Source organism: Cyphomyrmex costatus, unplaced genomic scaffold, assembly GCF_001594065.2.
Source record: "Cyphomyrmex costatus isolate MS0001 unplaced genomic scaffold, Ccosl1.0 scaffold13, whole genome shotgun sequence".
Taxonomy (NCBI): domain Eukaryota; kingdom Metazoa; phylum Arthropoda; class Insecta; order Hymenoptera; family Formicidae; genus Cyphomyrmex; species Cyphomyrmex costatus.
Window position 1 is genome coordinate 396923 of NW_017275282.1, and position 18817 is coordinate 415739.

The 18817-nt window shown below is 32.0% G+C and overlaps 2 protein-coding genes across 2 annotated transcripts; both read left to right on the forward strand.

Annotated features, from left to right (window-relative positions):
* The first annotated feature begins 591 nt into the window (after nt 1-591).
* Rnf146 (Ring finger protein 146) lies at nt 592-4843 on the forward strand. Its single transcript, XM_018550805.1, has 4 exons — nt 592-741; nt 2080-2331; nt 3977-4264; nt 4534-4843. Exons 1-4 carry the CDS (start codon nt 660-662, stop codon nt 4779-4781), a joined length of 870 nt encoding a protein of 289 aa, XP_018406307.1. The 5' UTR covers nt 592-659; the 3' UTR covers nt 4782-4843.
* A 2341-nt stretch (nt 4844-7184) lies between these two features.
* Nucleotides 7185-18701, forward strand: LOC108782509 (maternal protein tudor). Its single transcript, XM_018550789.1, has 11 exons — nt 7185-7807; nt 9246-10307; nt 10392-10787; nt 11269-11822; nt 11915-11973; nt 12097-13011; nt 13150-13570; nt 13740-13927; nt 14574-14735; nt 14926-15080; nt 15159-18701. The coding sequence occupies exons 1-11, from the start codon at nt 7185-7187 to the stop codon at nt 18577-18579; spliced, it is 7956 nt and encodes a 2651-aa protein (XP_018406291.1). The 3' UTR covers nt 18580-18701.
* The last annotated feature ends 116 nt before the right edge of the window (nt 18702-18817 follow it).

Here is an 18817-nt window from a genome sequence, read left to right on the forward strand (position 1 = left end):
ATTAGAGTTTGGCAGCATTAAGACAAAAAACGGAATAAAAATCGTTTAAAATAAAATTATATATACACAAAAATTGTAACACTATATATATGTACATATATATATATTCCTTGAGACATCACTATGTCTGTGAAGAAAATATTCACGGAGATTGAAAACGATCAGTATCGATGACTGTTAAATACTCACGCTTACTCATGCATTATATATGTATTGCGCAAGTTTCCGAATCGTTAAAAGACGAGTTGCTACTGTTGCTAGCGCATGAAATTATCGTCAACGGAATTATTTGAAAATACTATACGAACGGGTCGATCCTCACAGTGCATCCGACCGACCGTTACGACTTGAACATTTGCGAGATTGCGAGAATCGCAATCTCGAAGCACACATTTCAAAAAGCTACATGAGCGATAAACGGTAGAAACTTTTGACTATATAACGGTGATAACTTCAGACCATACATGAGACGCGTGCGAGGACTGCGAGGTTGAGAACAGTTGAGGCTTTGAGAACCCCGGGAGACGTCACAATAAGCAACATGGCTGACCTTCGTGAGTATTGACAAGACGCGTGCTGGTGTTTATAAACTAGACAAGGGACGGTTACATCGATGAAAATCTGATCCTATTAGCTCAGATTGTGCGATCTACCGCATCATGGCACAAGCGAAGCTCGACGTGCCGGAGAAATCTGGCGGAGGCATCAAAGAAAAGGACAAGGATTCCGAGGAAAAGGAAGGTACGTGCTTGTCACTTCAAGATGAATCATTCCATTATTATCATTCCAATTATCCGAAAAACTATAATATATTCCGTGATATACTATGTAATAATATATTGTGTAGTTTAAATAAGAAATATCTACACGATTACTGTTATATAATATAACAATCATATTATGTGTATAACGTTAATATAAAATAATAGTTATATATTATATTATTATATAAAAAGTATATGTAGTATATTTTAGGTTGATTCATAACCGATTCTTATATTTAAAATCTTGAGTACGTTCTTAAGATGTTACGAATCAATCAGAAGGCTGTATTAACATCTTAAATCTTAATACATTATAATTAATATAGTCTGAAATAATAACAGATTATGTGGCTGGTATTTATAGTTGATACTTATATTAAGATTATCTTAAGTAATAATATGATTACCTCTGATTGATTTGTGAGATTTTCAGTTCTTAAAGGTGACTATACAGTCAATAATACTGATCAGTAATACTGACGTGGTATACATCAATATTTAGTATTTTTTTAACTTTACACGATCGGTATTATTGACAATATATTTTATTTTAATTTTATGTATATTATCTATTGCACTATGATATGGATCTAGTAAAAACAATACTGATACTCGAAAAACAATCTAGATATTGTGTTCTATATTCAATCTATCAATATTAACCATATACAATCAATAATGTTGTTAATATTTCTTAATACTAATAGTAATATTGATCATGTAGTTATTTTAAAACTGTACTTAAGACAGTCCTAAATATAAGAATTGATTGTGAATATCGGCCTATGAATATCTACCTACCTGCCTTATATCTTTCTTATATAATATTGAGTTTTAGCATAAATACATAGATAACATAGTAGGTTTATTTTTTATTGCTGCAGTGAACTGCATTAGAATTATCTTTCTTGTTTTTGTCAAATTTCATACATATATTTATTTCATTTTAAGTATAAAAAATGTATACTAGTTCAGCTATAAAAACAGACTTATGTCTTTATTATTTACCAATATTAAATAAAAATAAAATGATTCACTACAGGTGCGTTCCATTTGATACTCACGGTCCTTATGAGCCACCATTTATCCTTGTTTAATATTTGTTTTGGTCTTTGTTATTTAACAGTTGATAAACAATAAAGATGAGATAATTCCTGGAGCACTGTGAACAAATACACAGCCTATGTTACACTATCATTGATCTCTTACTAAAAAGTTTTTTATATAATAGTAACTGCATTGAATCTTTTAACATGTTAATAAAAAATTTTAATCATATTTTTATTTAATATTAATATATGTGTCGCTTTGTTAGGTCCTACTGTTGTACCAGAATGTGCAGTATGCCTACAGCCTTGTATTCATCCAGCGCGATTACCTTGCAGTCATATATACTGCTATTTGTGTGTAAAGGGTGTCGCTAATCAAAGCAAACGATGCCCAATGTGTCGTCAAGAGATTCCCCCGGATTTTCTTGAGAGACCTCAGTTGGTAGAAGTGGAGGAGCCTCAGAAGGAGTCGGAACATCCCGAAGAAGAATATCAGTGGTTTTATGAAGGTCGAAATGGTAAAATGTTAATTTAATTGAAAATTATATTTTGGTCAGCACTTAAATTCTACAATTGTGTTGTCTTTTGATGAGAAAGTCTTATAAATACTTCATTTATTATTACATTTTGTGTATAAATTTTTCTAGTTTGCAAATTCTTTTAAAGCATTTATACATGGGCGCACAAAATTTGATATCCTACCCCTTCTTAGGTTGGTGGAAATATGATCCGAGGACAAGCAATGATCTGGAGACTATTTACAAACTAGGGGACGCGCAATGCGAACTTTTGATCTGTGGCATGCTTTACGTAATTGACTTTGTAAACAAGTGTCAATATAGAAAGAACAACCCACGTTATAAACGTAATATCAAACGTGATAAAAAAGATGCTCCGTGCAAGGGTGTCTCGGGTGTACGATAATACTTACAACCATATAAAATACATAGTTTATTTGCCCGTGAAAATCCAATTTCAAGCCCGTATTTTACAGCATATCGAATTATGTTTATACGTACCGCATTGTATTATATACAATACTATATTATACACAATAAACGCACGATAGTACGCAGGATGGAAGGGGGTACTTGCTCCCCTAAAATTTGGCAAAAAGAAATAAATTATGAAAATCGTTGGCTGCTTTTAGCTGAAAAGCAACTTTACAACTATTATAAAATTCTTTAATATAATTTATTTATACATGTAGATCTAGTAAGGAACTAATAGCAAGTTCGATTGGACGCACTCAGTGCGCATTAGTATACATTAATGCTATCGTACACAAATTAATATAAAGATATGTTTATAATTAAACCTAAAGATCAATTAAATACTTAATACACTTTATTGTACTGTGTTAGGTAAAATATGTATTTTATAATTCGAAATATTTACATTTCACTTAAATTAAATCAGTGTACAACGACTTTAATATGCAGCAGTGCGCACTAGTGCGTCCATTGAATTTGTCATTGATAATTCCTTACTTACAATTAGATTCTTTAATAGTTTCACTGAAACGATTTTCTGACTAGAACTTACTACTTTTTTTCATTATTAGCACTACACCTTTTTATTATGTTGATGTTAGAAAATATCAAATTGGCCAACAATCGGAAAATTGCTTCAATGAATCAGCTATATATACTAATAAATGATGCTCGCGAAAAGAGAAACTGGAAGAAGAAATATTAAATAGGTTTACTGAAGTTTTTGAAGACTGACTTTAACATAGACATATTTTAATAAATTTTGTGTGAATATAATTTTTTATCCGCCCCCTCTCCTGACTGAAATCCTGCGTATGCCCATGCAAAGAAGCATTGCATAAGTAAAAACAATATTAGAAATGAAAATTGAATGTGTGCGGATTATGTATATATGCTAGTCTATGAAATATTTTCAGTTTATGAAATATTTTAACAATTAAAAGAATTCATTATTAATAATATGTTATACAACTAAAACGCTTAACATAAAATAAATATATTTCTTTTCAATAAAATCATATTTTACTAAAAATATTTTTCTTTTTATATTTTCCCAGCTGTAGTTTTTTTATAATATCTGTTAATTTACTTGAGTGACACGCATGATCTGTTTATTCTCTTCTTTCTTATTGTAACATGAAACAAATGGCTTTTAAGTACATTTTTACAGGTTGGTGGCAATATGATCAGCGCACAAGTATTGAATTAGAAACGGCATATAAACAGGGTAAAAGGACCTGCGAGTTGTTGATTGCAGGATTTCTTTACATTGCCGATTTTGGTTCGATGCTCCAGTTACGTAGAAATGATCCTTCTAGACGAAGGAGAATCAAAAGAGATCTGTATAATGTTCCAAGAAAAGGAGTTGCTGGATTACGACTCAATGTACAGGACGAAGAGATTGTGAGAGAAATAAGGGGTGCAGAGCGACCAGCTAGTCCTGCAAGTGATAGTATGGGTAAGATGCACTTAACGGAATAATAAAAAATGTTTTCCAATAAAATCTGCAGAGTGAAACACTATAATTTAAAGTGAGATAGTATACATACTTTTCTATCTTGTAAGATTTTGATAAAATCGCTCATGGCCAGACTCTGTTATTAAGTCTCCAATTTTTATCATGTTATACTGTCATCTGTATTTCTTGCGAAAATTACTGTATATCTTGCTTCCAAAATTGTTCATAAGATTATCTTTGATCAAATGTGAAGAATACTGTATTTACAGGTACAGGAGATGGCACAAATACTCCTATACCACCTAGTAATACGCCACAGACACCTGCAGGTGGGACAGCAAGTGGCGACGCTACGCCTCTAAACGATAGAATAGATCAGAGGTCAGATTCCTTACATCAAGTTCTAGAACAAATGCGCTCTTTAGTTTTAAGAGAGCATCTGTCCTTAAACAGCGATAACGAATTTGAAGAAGATACAGAAGACGCGTCGATTTCGGAACATCCCACTCTTTCATAGCTACAAATATCGAATTTACATTCAGAGATTGTTGCAATCTTATTTCAGAATATTCAATTCATTTCCAGACTTTTCGTATTGTTATTCAGCTCAATAAGATAGTATTATGTATATATATGTGTGTGTGGTGTGTGTATATGTGTGTGTGATATGTATGTATATACGCACGCGCACACACACACACACACATACATTATATTTGCTAGAAGTGTATCAATATTTAAATTTTATTGATCTAGCAAATTACATTGCTCAATTATGTATGGAAATTTATATACAATTAAGAATATTTCGAATTAAGTAGCTATCTTTATTCAGTAAGTACATTCTTCTCTCTTTGCTCTCACAAAATGTGTTTAATTATAATTATAATAAGACGAGAAAAATAGCAATGAAGTTGTCATTGAAAATAGTAAGAGTTTTATAAAGTGCGGATTTACAATTAACAAATTAATTACTTGTTGATGAATAATGTACTTAAAAGTCTAACTTTGAGAATTACTGTGTCGAATATAAAATTGCTGTGACAACAATTAGTCGTATAAAATAAGATAAATTATACTATAGCTATTCTAAAAAAATATATATATATATTACAGTTTCTAATAAAAATGTGTTCATGCCTTAGACAGGCGCATAAAAAGAGAATATAGCAAGAAAATATGTATTTATTAAGAAAATCGAGTGCAATACTCACTAATTGATAATAATCATTAGTTTTGAATAAAATCTGTAATCTTCAATGTTTAGAAATATTGAATTATCTTCGTCTCTTGTAATGCACATAGAAATAAAAGATACATTTTTCTCGGCAATTTATAGTTTATTCTCCAAAACAAAACAAAAAAATAAAAAAATCTTATAAAAATATTTAATATTATATAAACCCCCTATAAGAATACTTAATGCTTAATCTTTAATGTATGCAAAATATGTTTGTGTGTAAATAGATTAAAATACACTCACTAAAATATTCCTGAAGGAAAATTCTTGAAAAGAAAGATAAAACAAAAAGATAATATTAGGAGTGTGATTTAGTTTTTAGGGTTTCGCAAGAGATTAAAATGTTTTGATTTAGGTATTTATTCATTATCTTGTTTAAATAAATCAGTTTTTTACAAAAAACAAAAACCTTCAAAACTAAATTACACACCTAATAAAAGCAAGATAATGAAATCTCTTATTTTGAATATTACATTCATCGAATTTTTTTTTTTCTGTTATCGTTTTTTAATATTTTAATACCACTTATATTGTAAACTTTTACAATTATTGCAATTTGTTAATATCATCCTGTGTGAGTAATTATATTTAAAAATTATTCGTATAGAAAGAGAGAGAGAGAGAAAGGACAAAATTAATAAATTGCAATAATTGTGGAAGTTTACAATGCTCACTAAACAGTAATCTCAGATATTCTTTCTTACGAAGAATCGGATGGCCTATATCTTTAATAATCAGTATTTTATTTTTTAAGTATATTTTATATATCTATATATATAATTCTATATATATAATTATTATATATATATTCAATATCGATTGTTCGAACCATTTGAATTTAGCGCCCTCTTCACACGTACAATGACGTAAAAAAATCCATTCGTAGATTTCCGCATTGAAACAAAGGATAAGCGCCAAAAGTGGTTAGTTTTTCGAAGTCGCGTGGCTTGAGCGTGGTTTCGCGTAATTTGGAATAACGGATTTACATCATTAGTGATAAGATAGATTGAAAAAGAGCGATGCGAGAGATATATTGAATTAAGGTAATTTTACAGCATCCGGGCGCTTCGTGTCCCGTTCGCATTTGCGAATTTTTTTCTCCTATTAGAAGTTACGTATTCGCGTCGTCGAATGGAGTGTTATATACACTACGTTTCTTTATCCATTTGATAAAAGGGTCGACAGCAAGGACACGATTGTTTCGGTAATTAATTACCGGACCACGATAGCAAAAACGGGTGGAAAAGAAAAAAATAGAGGCTGAATAAAGTGGAACGCGTTTGTAAATTATTTGGGAGATATGAGAGCAACATGATAAATAACGTTATTTTCATGTGAAAGGTAACGTCAAAATGTTATAATTTAGAAACGGCGAACCGACAAATGGCAAAATCGCGTCTAGTTGTTGGTGATTCAAAATTTGTTAGTCCAAATCGAAATGAGAATGCCCGGTTGCCACATTGTCCTTCGGTCTTGCATATTGCACGTACATAATCAGCACAAAACGTAATTCAATACTCGCGGTATCAAAACATTCATTCCTTCGCATTGCAAACGAAGGAGAGATTATCTTCTTATGACTAATTATGTCTATACTAATATTTGCAGAAGTCTCCATACGGAAGCAAGAAATACAACCTAGAAGACTGACACAGATAAGAAGTTATTTGACCTAAAATTATGTTACCAGAGCGAGCCAATATGAGCCAGCAGTTAACCTCTGAACTTGTTGTTTTCGTCACTCATGTCGAACCTGATGATGTATACCTGAAGATATGGGGTCAGGTGGACAAACAGGCAGCCACTGCCATCGAGCATTTTATATATCCTTTGATAGAACAGTTTAATCAAGGATATGGCTGTCCATCTAAAGCTAATAGATTGATGGCTGGATCATTGTGCTGTGCTAGATTTCAGACCGAAGGTTACTATCGAGCAAAAATAGTCAATGTGCATCCTGATGACACAGTTGTCGTACAATTTATTGACTATGGCAACATGGAAGTTCTATCACGGAACGATATCCATCTATTGGACAGCATACGTGGATCAGAATCTCTACAAGCTTATCCAGCAATGGCAACTGAATTTACATTGCTTAATGTATTGCCTGTAAATGGTGTTTGGGAAAATAGAACGATTGAGTCAATTAGAAAAAATTTATGTTACAATGAATACAGAGCATTGGTTCAGATGATGAATAATCATTGCCTGATTAAACTATGGTACAACAACGAAGATTTTAGCGAATTATTGGTCAAGGAACGTATGGCTTTACCAGCCACTTTGCAAGACATGTTTAGGTATAACATTTTATAATATTATACATTTTGTAGATTTAATCAGATATATTTTAACCTTCTGCCAGTCAAATAGAACTTTGAAGATATAATTAGTCTTTTGATTATAAATTCTGATACATAAATTTAATCAAATAAAGAAAAAAATTTCTATTTTTATAATCAAGTCATCTTAAGGGGGCATTTACATTTGGAGCCTCAAAAAAGGCATTCTTCATGAATTTTTTTTAGAACCAAGAAACAAAATATAAAAATGGGACTATTTATATAACAAAGTACACCTTTTGTAATTCTCATACAAAGTTTTTTACAGTAATTTTGTTGGATAATCCCTCCACTTCATTATCGTGTAGTTAGCCGTGTATGCCACGCATGATTCCGCGATTACAATGATTTCTCCTTACTCGTTTATCTAAAACACAAAAATCAAACGGCATCTTAAAGAAGAGTAAATTTCCTTGCCATTGTCGTATCCAATTTTTAAAATTCGAATTTTAAACAAAATGGCGAACTTTTAAAGTTAAAGTGCCAATTTTCGACAAAAAATTTTGTTTGTTTAAAAAAAAATAGAAAGAATTTGAATTTTAAAAATTGGATACGACAACGACAAGTAAATTTCATAAGTTTTCAGTAATAAAAAAAAAAGACAAATTAGTGAATCCGTTTTCAAGTTATTGTAACCGATTTTAAAAACATGGTTTTGAGAAAAAAACGCGTTTAAAGTTTTTAAACAGCTTTACTCTATTGTCAATTTCTGGGTCAAAATGTGTTGTAACTTCTTTACTTATTGGAATTTCAAAAAACGGTTTTAAGACGATATTTTTGAAGGTTTAAACTGTCGAAAAATGCATTTTAAAAAATCGATTTTTTTTTAAATCAACAAACGTATATGATGCCCCCTTAATACTTAAGAATGTTCATATGCAAATTTACAAATGCATTTTTCAATTTAATTGCTTTATATATGAGAACATTATTAAATACTAAAATCTGCTTTGACTGAAAATAAAAATCATGCTTTGATTTATTGATCTAAATTTTACTTATAATAAATAAGTTTAAATCTATAAAAAAAATAAATATACAATATGATTTCTATCATAGCAAAAAGTTTGCACAAGTATGCGCAAAAACTCTTTTAGCTTTTTATACAATCTGAAACACTATTAAAATCTGCATTAAAATTCAAAGGTTAGTATGTAGTCGGTTCTTATTATAAGACAGTCTCAAATAGTCTTAAGATGTTAATATGTGTATAGCCCTTTGATTATCTTATGATATTTTAAGGTAATTTTAAATATAAGAACCAACTATATAACATTCATATTGTTTTAACAAAATTAAATATTGCAAACAGAAGATTAAAGACTATTTTCTTTTTTTTTGTTACTATATTAAATAAATTTTTTGTTAATTATATTAAATAATTTTTCATTTTTAGACCAAAACGTACACCGCAATCTCGAATGCTTCAACAAATGCCATATCATCAACAAAATAAGGGCAATATGAATTTTGCAGCCATGCCAATGATGCAAAATCCAAATCATAATGTCAATGTACAAGGAATGTACCACAAGACTTTTTCTCCTAATGTAAATCAACCTAAACATATTGTTCAACCAATACTGCAGCATCCATCGCCACCACAACCACAACCACCACCACCACCACCACCACCTGTTCAAGAAGCGCTCGTGTTTAAATCACGAGTATTAGAGGTGGGCTCACGTTATGAAGTATTCATATCGCACGTAGAAGATGGCCCACAAAAATTTTCTATACAAGTTGAAAGCGCAAACGATGTACTGACTCGTCTCATGACTGAGATAAACAATCATTCAAAAAAACCCTTGCAAGAACCACCACTACCAGGATCAGTTTGCTTGGGACGATACAAGGATTCTGGAGAAGATGGAGTACTATGTCGGGCGGTTGTAATGTCTGTTATGGAGCATAAATGCAAACTCTATTATGTTGATTTTGGCCATACAGAAATTTTACCGTATACAGATATTTTTCAATTGCCACCTGAATATATTAATCCTAAAGTGCTCTCCATTCGATTTACATTAAGCGGCTTAAAAGAATTAATTATCACACAAGAGATGAAAGAGTACTTTAAGGAACTAGTGTACAGAAGATTACTTATTCTACATGTCCGTCCACCTGAAGGACCACCGTTGATTCAGTATGGCGACTTGTACGACAATGGTGTTAATATAAAGGATCTGCTGAAAAAAGCATTCCCAGAACCAGTTACAATGGTGCCGGTAACATATTCATATCCACAATTGAAACGATTAGCAAAAGATTTCCAGGAAGTTGTTTACGTTTCTTATGTAGAATCGTGCAAAAAATTCTTTGTACAACTGGACAGTGGAGTAAAGTCTCTCGAGTCAATAATGGCTGGCCTAACGCAATATACCAAAACCGCGTCTACTTTAAATATAGCACAATTGAAAACAGGACAACCCTGTGCTGCTTTATACGATTCACAATGGTATGTTTTCAAATGTCACAATGTGTTTTATACTATTATTTTCCGAGTTGATAATAACTGCTATGTATCTTTTTTTTTTCTTAGGTATCGTGCACAAATTCTTGGCATTATTGGAGACAAAGTCAAAGTAGTATATGTTGATTATGGAAACGAAGAGGTATTACCTGTAATATCCCTTCGTGTAATTCATGGTGACTTAGTAACAAAATTACCTGCACAAGCCATACAATGTGCGTTGAATGGCTATGAGGTACTTTCGTTAGATCAAGAAGTCTCCAACCATTTTGAAAGATTAACACTCGAGAAACGTTTTTACATGAAAGTAGTTGCTGCACAACCTAATGGCCTATTAGTTGATTTATTCGAATTTGATACAATGAGAAGCGTTCATCCTCAATTATTAAACAATATATTCTGCGATAAAACTGATAATTCTACAAATGAAGATGTTCAGCATCCTGTAAAGAATGAATTTCAAAGGTAATATATAATTTGAAACGATATCGATATTAAAATTCAATATCGATACTACAATTTAAAACAAACGTTTCTTTTCACGAATTATTGTAATATATTTATGATTATTTACAAGCTTTATAATAAAATTATTAAATAAGATATTGATAATAGTGATGCAATTTATTATATTGCAAGTTTCATATAAAAATCTAAGAAAATGCGTAACATGTGTATATTTTATTATGATAAAATTATCATAGTTTGAGTTAAGCTATAAAATACTTATATATCTCCATTAAACAATATTGGCATTTTATGATACAATTATTTGATATAATTGTATGTTATATTAAATTTTGTTTTAATTTTTAATGATTTGTTAATTCTTTTCATAACTGTTCAATATAATTCATAATTTTTAAATGTAGTTATTTTTTGTTACTAAATAAATTTGTTATATTTAAATAAAAATTATTTTAATACAGCTTTATTTCTTTTACAGTGAAAATAAAGATAAATATAATAAAAGAAATAACATGGATTCTTGGAATCGTAATCAAAATGCTAAACCTTTCCAAGATAATAAATCAAATAGTTGGAGAGATGAATCGTCTCAGGAAAAACAGTACGATAATCGACGTGAAAGAGCCGGCGCCTATCCCTATCGTGACAGTTCACAGAACGATCGATTTATTAGAGACAAACCAACGAACAATAGATTTGATAGAGAAAAATCGTATAACAAATACGATGAGGGTGATGTAAATTCATTTAACAGAGGTTCATTTAATAGAGGAACTCGCGATAATGGAAATAGATTCTCTGGTAACGAAAGGAGATACAACCGTTACAATTCTGAAAAAAATAGCGATAAAGATTCAGATACTTCGTCCAAAGATAATGATAGACGAGGAAAAGGTGGTTTTAAACGTAATGATTTTAATGATAGCCGAGGAAGCCGTGATGGTGGAGCATCGGGCAAATGGCAAACTTCAAATTGGAATGACAAAAAGCCACCTTATAAGACTAATTATAGAAACGAGAAATTTAATGGTATTCAATTTTTACAAATATAAATATTTAATGTTTAATGTATAATATAAAAATGTGATTTTTCTTATAATATATTTTATTGAATATAGATGTCTATGACAGCAACAATAAATTCAAGAAAGAAGACAATACAAGTGAGACTGTATACAATCAGGTAGAGGAAAAAAATTATAATTAAATATTTGAAGTATTATGAATTGTATAACTTGTTTGATAGATATATCAATATTTTATAAAATATTACATGTGCATAATATTGCATTAATATTATTTACAGACAACTGATTGTGAATCATGGGATACGAATGATATAAATAACGAGCTACAGGACAATATTGCTGTTAGCAAAAAATCTCAACTTAAGAAAATTGATATTACTCTTGATTCTGTAAAGAATTGTGAACTTGTATTTCTTAACAGTCCATCGGACTTTTTTATTCAGTTAAGTCCTGATTGCTTAGAATTAAACTCTGTCATGGAACTTATTGCTGCAACTTATGAGAATGGTGGAGATATAATGCAAGCTTCCGAAATACAAAGTGGTACATATTGTATTGCTCAATATTCAGAGGATCTTAAATGGTACAGAGCAGTAATAAAATCTGTAGAAGAGAGCAGCGTAACTGTGGAATTTGTCGACTATGGAAATACTGAATCAGTCGATTTTATGAATATTAAAGTCATTTTAGAAGAATTTCTAAAATTACCAATGCAAGCAATACATTGTAAACTGCTCGGATTGGCAAATATGGACAATGAAGAAAATCAATATGCGATTTTCTTGGAGAAGACCGAAGGGAAATCTTTACAGGTGAAATTTGTTTCTGAAGAAAATGAAATATATGAAGTACTATTATGTGAAGTTGTTGATAATGTACCGAATACTAATTATATAAATGAAGAGTTTGGCACAATCGCAAATTCGTCGAAAATGGAACAAATTGCAACAAATAAAAAAGCATTTAATATTGTGACAGAAAACAGAATAGTTACAGAATATGCTCCTCCTGACTTAAAATGGCAAACAACTTTATACGAGCCTGAATCTAAACATGATATAGTCGTGACATGGTTTATTAATCCTAATAAGTTATATTGTCAACTATTATCTAAAGAAGCAGAATTTAAAACAATGATGAGCGATATTCAAAAAATATGTGCTAATAGTAAACCTGTGACATACAAATTGGAGGTAATTACTGTTCTCATATATTTAATCTACTTTATCAAATTTACTATTTTTATTCTAAGAACAGATTCATCTATATTTATGAAAAACAGTACTGTAGTCGAATACAAAAATATAACTGTTTCTTCTTTTTTTTTTTAGATCGGTTCAGCAGTCATAGCTATATTTTCTGAAGATAAAGCTTTTTATCGAGCGGAAGTTATGAGTATTGATGCTAAAAAAGATGTATTCGTAGTTCAGTATATAGATTTTGGAAATTACGCAATCGTAGATCGACATAATATCTATCCTGTCGAGAAGAAATTCATGCAGCTGTCCAAATTAGCAGTGCTGTGTTCCTTAAAAGATATCGTACCTAATAATAATAATACGAATTGGTCCGAAGTGGATAATGATGCGCTTGACAGATGCTTTAATGCTGACAAATATAAATGCACATTCCATAGTTTTAAAGACGATTTATATGTAATTTCATTAAATCGAAATGGACAAGATGTGGGTAGTATATTAGTACAACAAAATCTTGCTGCCTTTACAAAAACCTTAATTGAAACAGTTAACGGTAAGAATTATTTTAAAATCTGTTTTATATTTCAATGATTTCTAACATGCATAATTAGACCAGTGCGCTCTAAAAAAAACATTTATATTATGCACATGATAAAAGTTGTTATATTATAATAAACATTATACAAAAGGTCATCATTATATTTTGTATATTTTAACTGCAGATACAGGTAATATAAAAGGAAACGAGCTCATTGATGTAGAAAGGGTGGACATAAGTCTTTTAAGTGGTCAAACTCTCAAAATGAGAATTTCTAATGTAGAAACTACAACACAGTTTTATGTTCAGCTTCCATCTGCCATAAAATGTGAAAACATTGTCGATCAATATATGGCTGATAAAGATACAAAGGTATTAGTACAAGTCTATTTTAGCCGCGAATCAGATTCTGTCATACATATCGCTCGTAAAATATAGAGAAAATTAAAGTATCTTTCCATTTTTTAACAAACGTAAACTAACGGCTGGTCTTAAAATAACAAGCTATGGTATTTGTCATTATTTAGTAATAAGCAAAATGTATTTAGCAATTTTTTTTCAATTTCCTAAACGATTGAACAAATTTGAAATTATTTCTGGAACTTTATGATTATTAAATGTAAGTACCGGTGATGGAAAAGAAAATATTTCATGTATATAAAAATTTAATCTCTTGTTAACATACAAAAGATAACTAACGCCATAAATCTGATTAATCATGTAACAACAATGACAGCCCGACGTGAATGAATTTAATTGTACCTTTCTAAAAACTTTAATAATATTTAATTCCAATCCCAAAATAAAATATCTTGAATATCATTGCACGATGTATGGTATTAACACCTAAATAAAAATCAATCATAACGTAATATCCTTATAAATATTTCATCATAATATTAAAATTTCTTAAAATAACAATTTTAACATTGAAATAACTTACATCTCCTCAACTTAACGATTGATCGCATGAACTCAAGCGAATTTTATTGATAAAGAGAAGTTACGATAATATCAGGTGATGCTACGATTATCAACCCGCGAATTATGTATTGGCGCGGGTTGTTTAGTCAATACAAATGGAACATGGAGGCGAGCTGTAGTAATTAACTGTACACGGTCCGTCGGGTTTGACGTAAAGCTCATTGATACCGGGACGTACGATGAAATTTTGAATAATGTGAGTTTTTATAGACAAATATTTATAAAAACTATAAGTTGTATCGATTTCACGGAGCGAGTTAATACCATACATCATGTCACAGTATGAGATTACGACATATTGAACCTGGTAGAAATTGTAAATTATGAATAAATAATTTTAATATTTATTAGTTTCTATCATTAATATGATAATGTTAATGGTCCAGGCTTTAGCTTTACCTAGAGAGCTCGCAGTCATGCAGAACCAAGCATTAGAATGCTCTTTACAAAATGTACCAGCGTTGCCCAATGCAGAAAAACAATTGAAAGAACTTGAAGGTACAGAAGTATTAATTTATGTGGAAGAAGTCAATAATAACAGGTTTGTAAATTTTGCTGCAATTATAAATATACGAATAAGTTTCTGATTAATAGATATTAACATCTTTTGTTTGTGTAGACTTATGGTAAAGTTGTACGATCTATTCGGTAATGGCATAATGAATACTGAAGAGAAGATATCACCCGTATGTGCAATGCCCATTCTAAGTTCAACTCAAAATGTCGCTGTATCTTCTATGGATCATTCTGCTAGCATCTGGTTGCAACGATCTTTAGATGTGGATGTTGAGGCTAAACTATTGAAAGATCTTGAACAATATTATACTAATTCTGGACAAAGACTCAAACCCGAAATTCATTCATTATGCGCGACGAAATATACAAATGACGGCCAATGGTACAGAGGAAAAATCATTAGTTTTACTGAAACGACGGCCTATGTAAATTATATTGACTATGGCAACAATGAGGAAGTTGCATTAGATTCGGTCATGGTTTTGGAACCGCAGTTTTATGAACCCCATCAATTAGCCATAAATGTATCATTGTCCGTATCCCTTACTGGCACTGAAGCTGAACAGAACGATATATTGCAATCTCATTTAATAGGTAAAGATTTTATGGCTACATTTTACAACGTACACCAAAATTGGATCGTTGATCTAATTGAAAATGGAGAAAAGCTTAGTGATAAATTCCGTTCGTTGAATCTAGTAAAAATAGAACAAACATCTGAATTAGCATCTCAACCAGCATCTCAGATATACGAAACAACACCTGGCATATTCGACGTATGTGTATCTCATGTGGATTCTCCAAGTCAGTTCTGGTTGCAGCGTATAGATGAGACTACGTCTCTTAATGAAAAACAAGAACAACTTCAGTTAGAGGTTCCGAATTTTTTGACGATCGATGGTATACCGGAAGAAGGCACTTTGTGTGTTGCCGTTTACTCAATTGACGATCTCTGGTACCGCGCGGAGGTATTAGACGCTGATGAAGATATCATAACTGTTCGATTCATAGACTATGGCAATACTGATGTCGTAGACAACAAACCAAGTAACATTCGACAGATGCCGGATGACTGGAAGAACCTAGAAGCATTTGCATTTAAATGCAGACTCGATGTTATTCCTGTAGATACGGAGGATTGGAATGAGGCGACTTGCGAGAGATTCAAGAATTTAGTAATGTCAGTGGAGAGTCAGGCTCTGATAGTAGCAGATACTATGCCTAAGCGTGTAGAACTGTTTATAGACAACAAGAGCGTCAGCGAGACGTTAGTCGAAGAGAAACACGCCATCATAATTAATACCGAGCAAGAACTCGTAAATGAGATAGTCGATCTTGAACTTGATCCGCACTCAGCCTTCGTGTGTCACATTAATTCACCGAACGAGTTTTGGGTTCAGGAAGAAAAATCGGTTGCTGATTTAGAAGTGATGGCGGATAGATTTATGGTCGCCGATATGTTCTCAAAGATTGAAGAAAGGAAAGAAGGTTTACTGTGTGTCGCAAAGTATCCTGAGGACGAACAATGGTACAGAGCGCGCATTGTCTCTTATGACGATAATGGCACGCAAGTCATATACATTGATTACGGAAATTCTGCAACATCCACCGAAATTCGCGCCATTCCAGAAGATCTAGCGAGTATACCGCCTTTGTCGCGAAAATGCTGCTTAGAATTGCCATTGCAAGTCGCGGAATGGTCTGAGCAGGCACGTGAAGAATTCATCAAATTGGCTGCAGACGGCGCGACAATTTTCCTCCTAGACGTTCTGAAAGACCAAGAGACGTCGTTGGTGAAACTAACATTGGACGGCCAAAATGTCGCTGACATTCTTGGTAATATGTGCGAGCGAAATTCGCCGGTTATCGAGGAGAGATTGCCACCGCTCGGTGAAGAGAATTCACCGAATGTGGTAGTCAGTCACATCAATAATCTGAACGAGTTCTGGATTCAAGCCGAAAGCAGTATAAGCGAACTGGAAGTAATGTCGGATCGTCTACGAGATGCAGAAAGTTTTCTGACGTTAAATAGCTTCGACGTGGGTACAGTCTGTGCAGCTCGATATCCCGAGGACGGTTATTGGTACAGGGCAAAGATAGTCGCGCATTGTAAAGAAGGTACGGATGTCTTGTACATGGATTACGGCAATTCTGCGGTTACGGAGGACTTGCGAGTGCTGCCGGAGGATATCGTGAATATTCCCATTTTATCGAAACGATGCACACTGGAAAAACCAAACAACATTGTTGCATGGAGTGAAGAAGCTTGCAACAAATTTAAGGAACTCGCCGCCGAAGGAGCTACAATGTTCCAGTTTGAAACTCTTAACGAAGACGACCCAATGCACGTTCGATTATGTCTAAACGGAACAAATATTATTGATCTTTTATCTGAATGTGAAAATATTCCAGTAGTTATAGAAATAACCGATACAGAAGATAAAAATATTGCTGAAAATAATACTGTCGATAAGGAAATACAAAAAACAACATTACATGATGATCAACTAGTAAAGGATAAAGAAACATTATTCAGTCAAATGGATGTGGAATGCATTAACCAAATGAAAAAGCTTGAAATTAATGAAGTAGCATCTATTGAATTGATTAACCCTGATATAGATGAGAAATGCGAAGACCAGCAAATTACAAGCTTTAGCGAAATCAAAGATAACGTAGATGACAGTTCTGAAATTACAATTGTAGAATGTACTTCCTCAATATTAAAAGAAATTATCAATCAAGTCGAAAAGGAGAAGGATTTAGATGTCGAGGTTAAAAGTGAAATGACTTCTAGTGCAAGTACTTCTATTGCACCATGTTTAATAGCATCCTCGTCCAATGTAAAAGAACTTAGCATTGACGAAATAGTTGAGAGTATGATAAAAAATGCCACTGACGATCTAGAATCACAGAAAATTAATGATGCAAATTTATTTAATGTAAAAAGAGACATTGATGATCTAGAATCGAACAAGGTTTTATCTGTAACGACTGAAGAACACCCTCAGGACGTACAATTCCATACTAGTCAAGCTAAGAATGAGGAACAAAAAGTATGCATTAAGATGGAATCTGAAGCAAACGAGTCTTCAAGATCTGAAATTTTAGAAACGGTATCGTGCTTATCAAAAGAACAAATAAATTTCGAACATATTCAAAAGCAAAGTCCAACAAAGAACGGAGTCATTCATGAAAGTATAAACAATGGTTTTGAAACTCATTCTGGGAACACAGATTCTTCCTCGGAATTATCTTCTACAGTGGAATCGCCCATAATTAAGACTGAGCCAAGTACACAACGTAGTCATTCAGAAAAACAGTCAGAGGATATGCTTCGTATTTCTGAAAACGAGCCAAATGAAAGCAAAAGCGAAACAGAAGCAAAATGTTCTTTGACACCAAAAACGTCACATACGGAGACAATTGTAGCCGCTGTCGTGGCTTCCTATGTACAAGCAGTTCTCGACGATAAAAACGAAACTGACGAGGTGCTTGGTATCTCTGAGGACATTCCTAAATAGATGGTGTAATTTTATGATATAATGGATGCGTATTGCAAATTAATATGCACATTATGTACGTACGTATAAACTTACAGTATAAGAATTTGTACAACGTAGTTTTTTCAAAAGATTATTTTTATTTGCCGTAATTTCTTACTATGTTTACATAAGTATAATGCATATTTAACCAAAAAGCTATATATAACGTATAGCGAAAAAGTTCAGTTTTTCTTCTTTATATATATATATATATATA

Coding starts and splice junctions, on each gene's coding strand:
- LOC108782509 (XM_018550789.1), top strand. CDS start 7,185: ATGTTACCAGAGCGAGCCAATATGAGCCAGCAGTTAACCTCTGAACTT. Junction 7,808..9,245: donor ACTTTGCAAGACATGTTTAG/GTATAACATTTT, acceptor TTTCATTTTTAG/ACCAAAACGTACACCGCAAT. Junction 10,308..10,391: donor GCTTTATACGATTCACAATG/GTATGTTTTCAA, acceptor TTTTTTTCTTAG/GTATCGTGCACAAATTCTTG.
- Rnf146 (XM_018550805.1), top strand. CDS start 660: ATGGCACAAGCGAAGCTCGACGTGCCGGAGAAATCTGGCGGAGGCATC. Junction 2,332..3,976: donor GTTTTATGAAGGTCGAAATG/GTAAAATGTTAA, acceptor ACATTTTTACAG/GTTGGTGGCAATATGATCAG. Junction 4,265..4,533: donor TCCTGCAAGTGATAGTATGG/GTAAGATGCACT, acceptor CTGTATTTACAG/GTACAGGAGATGGCACAAAT.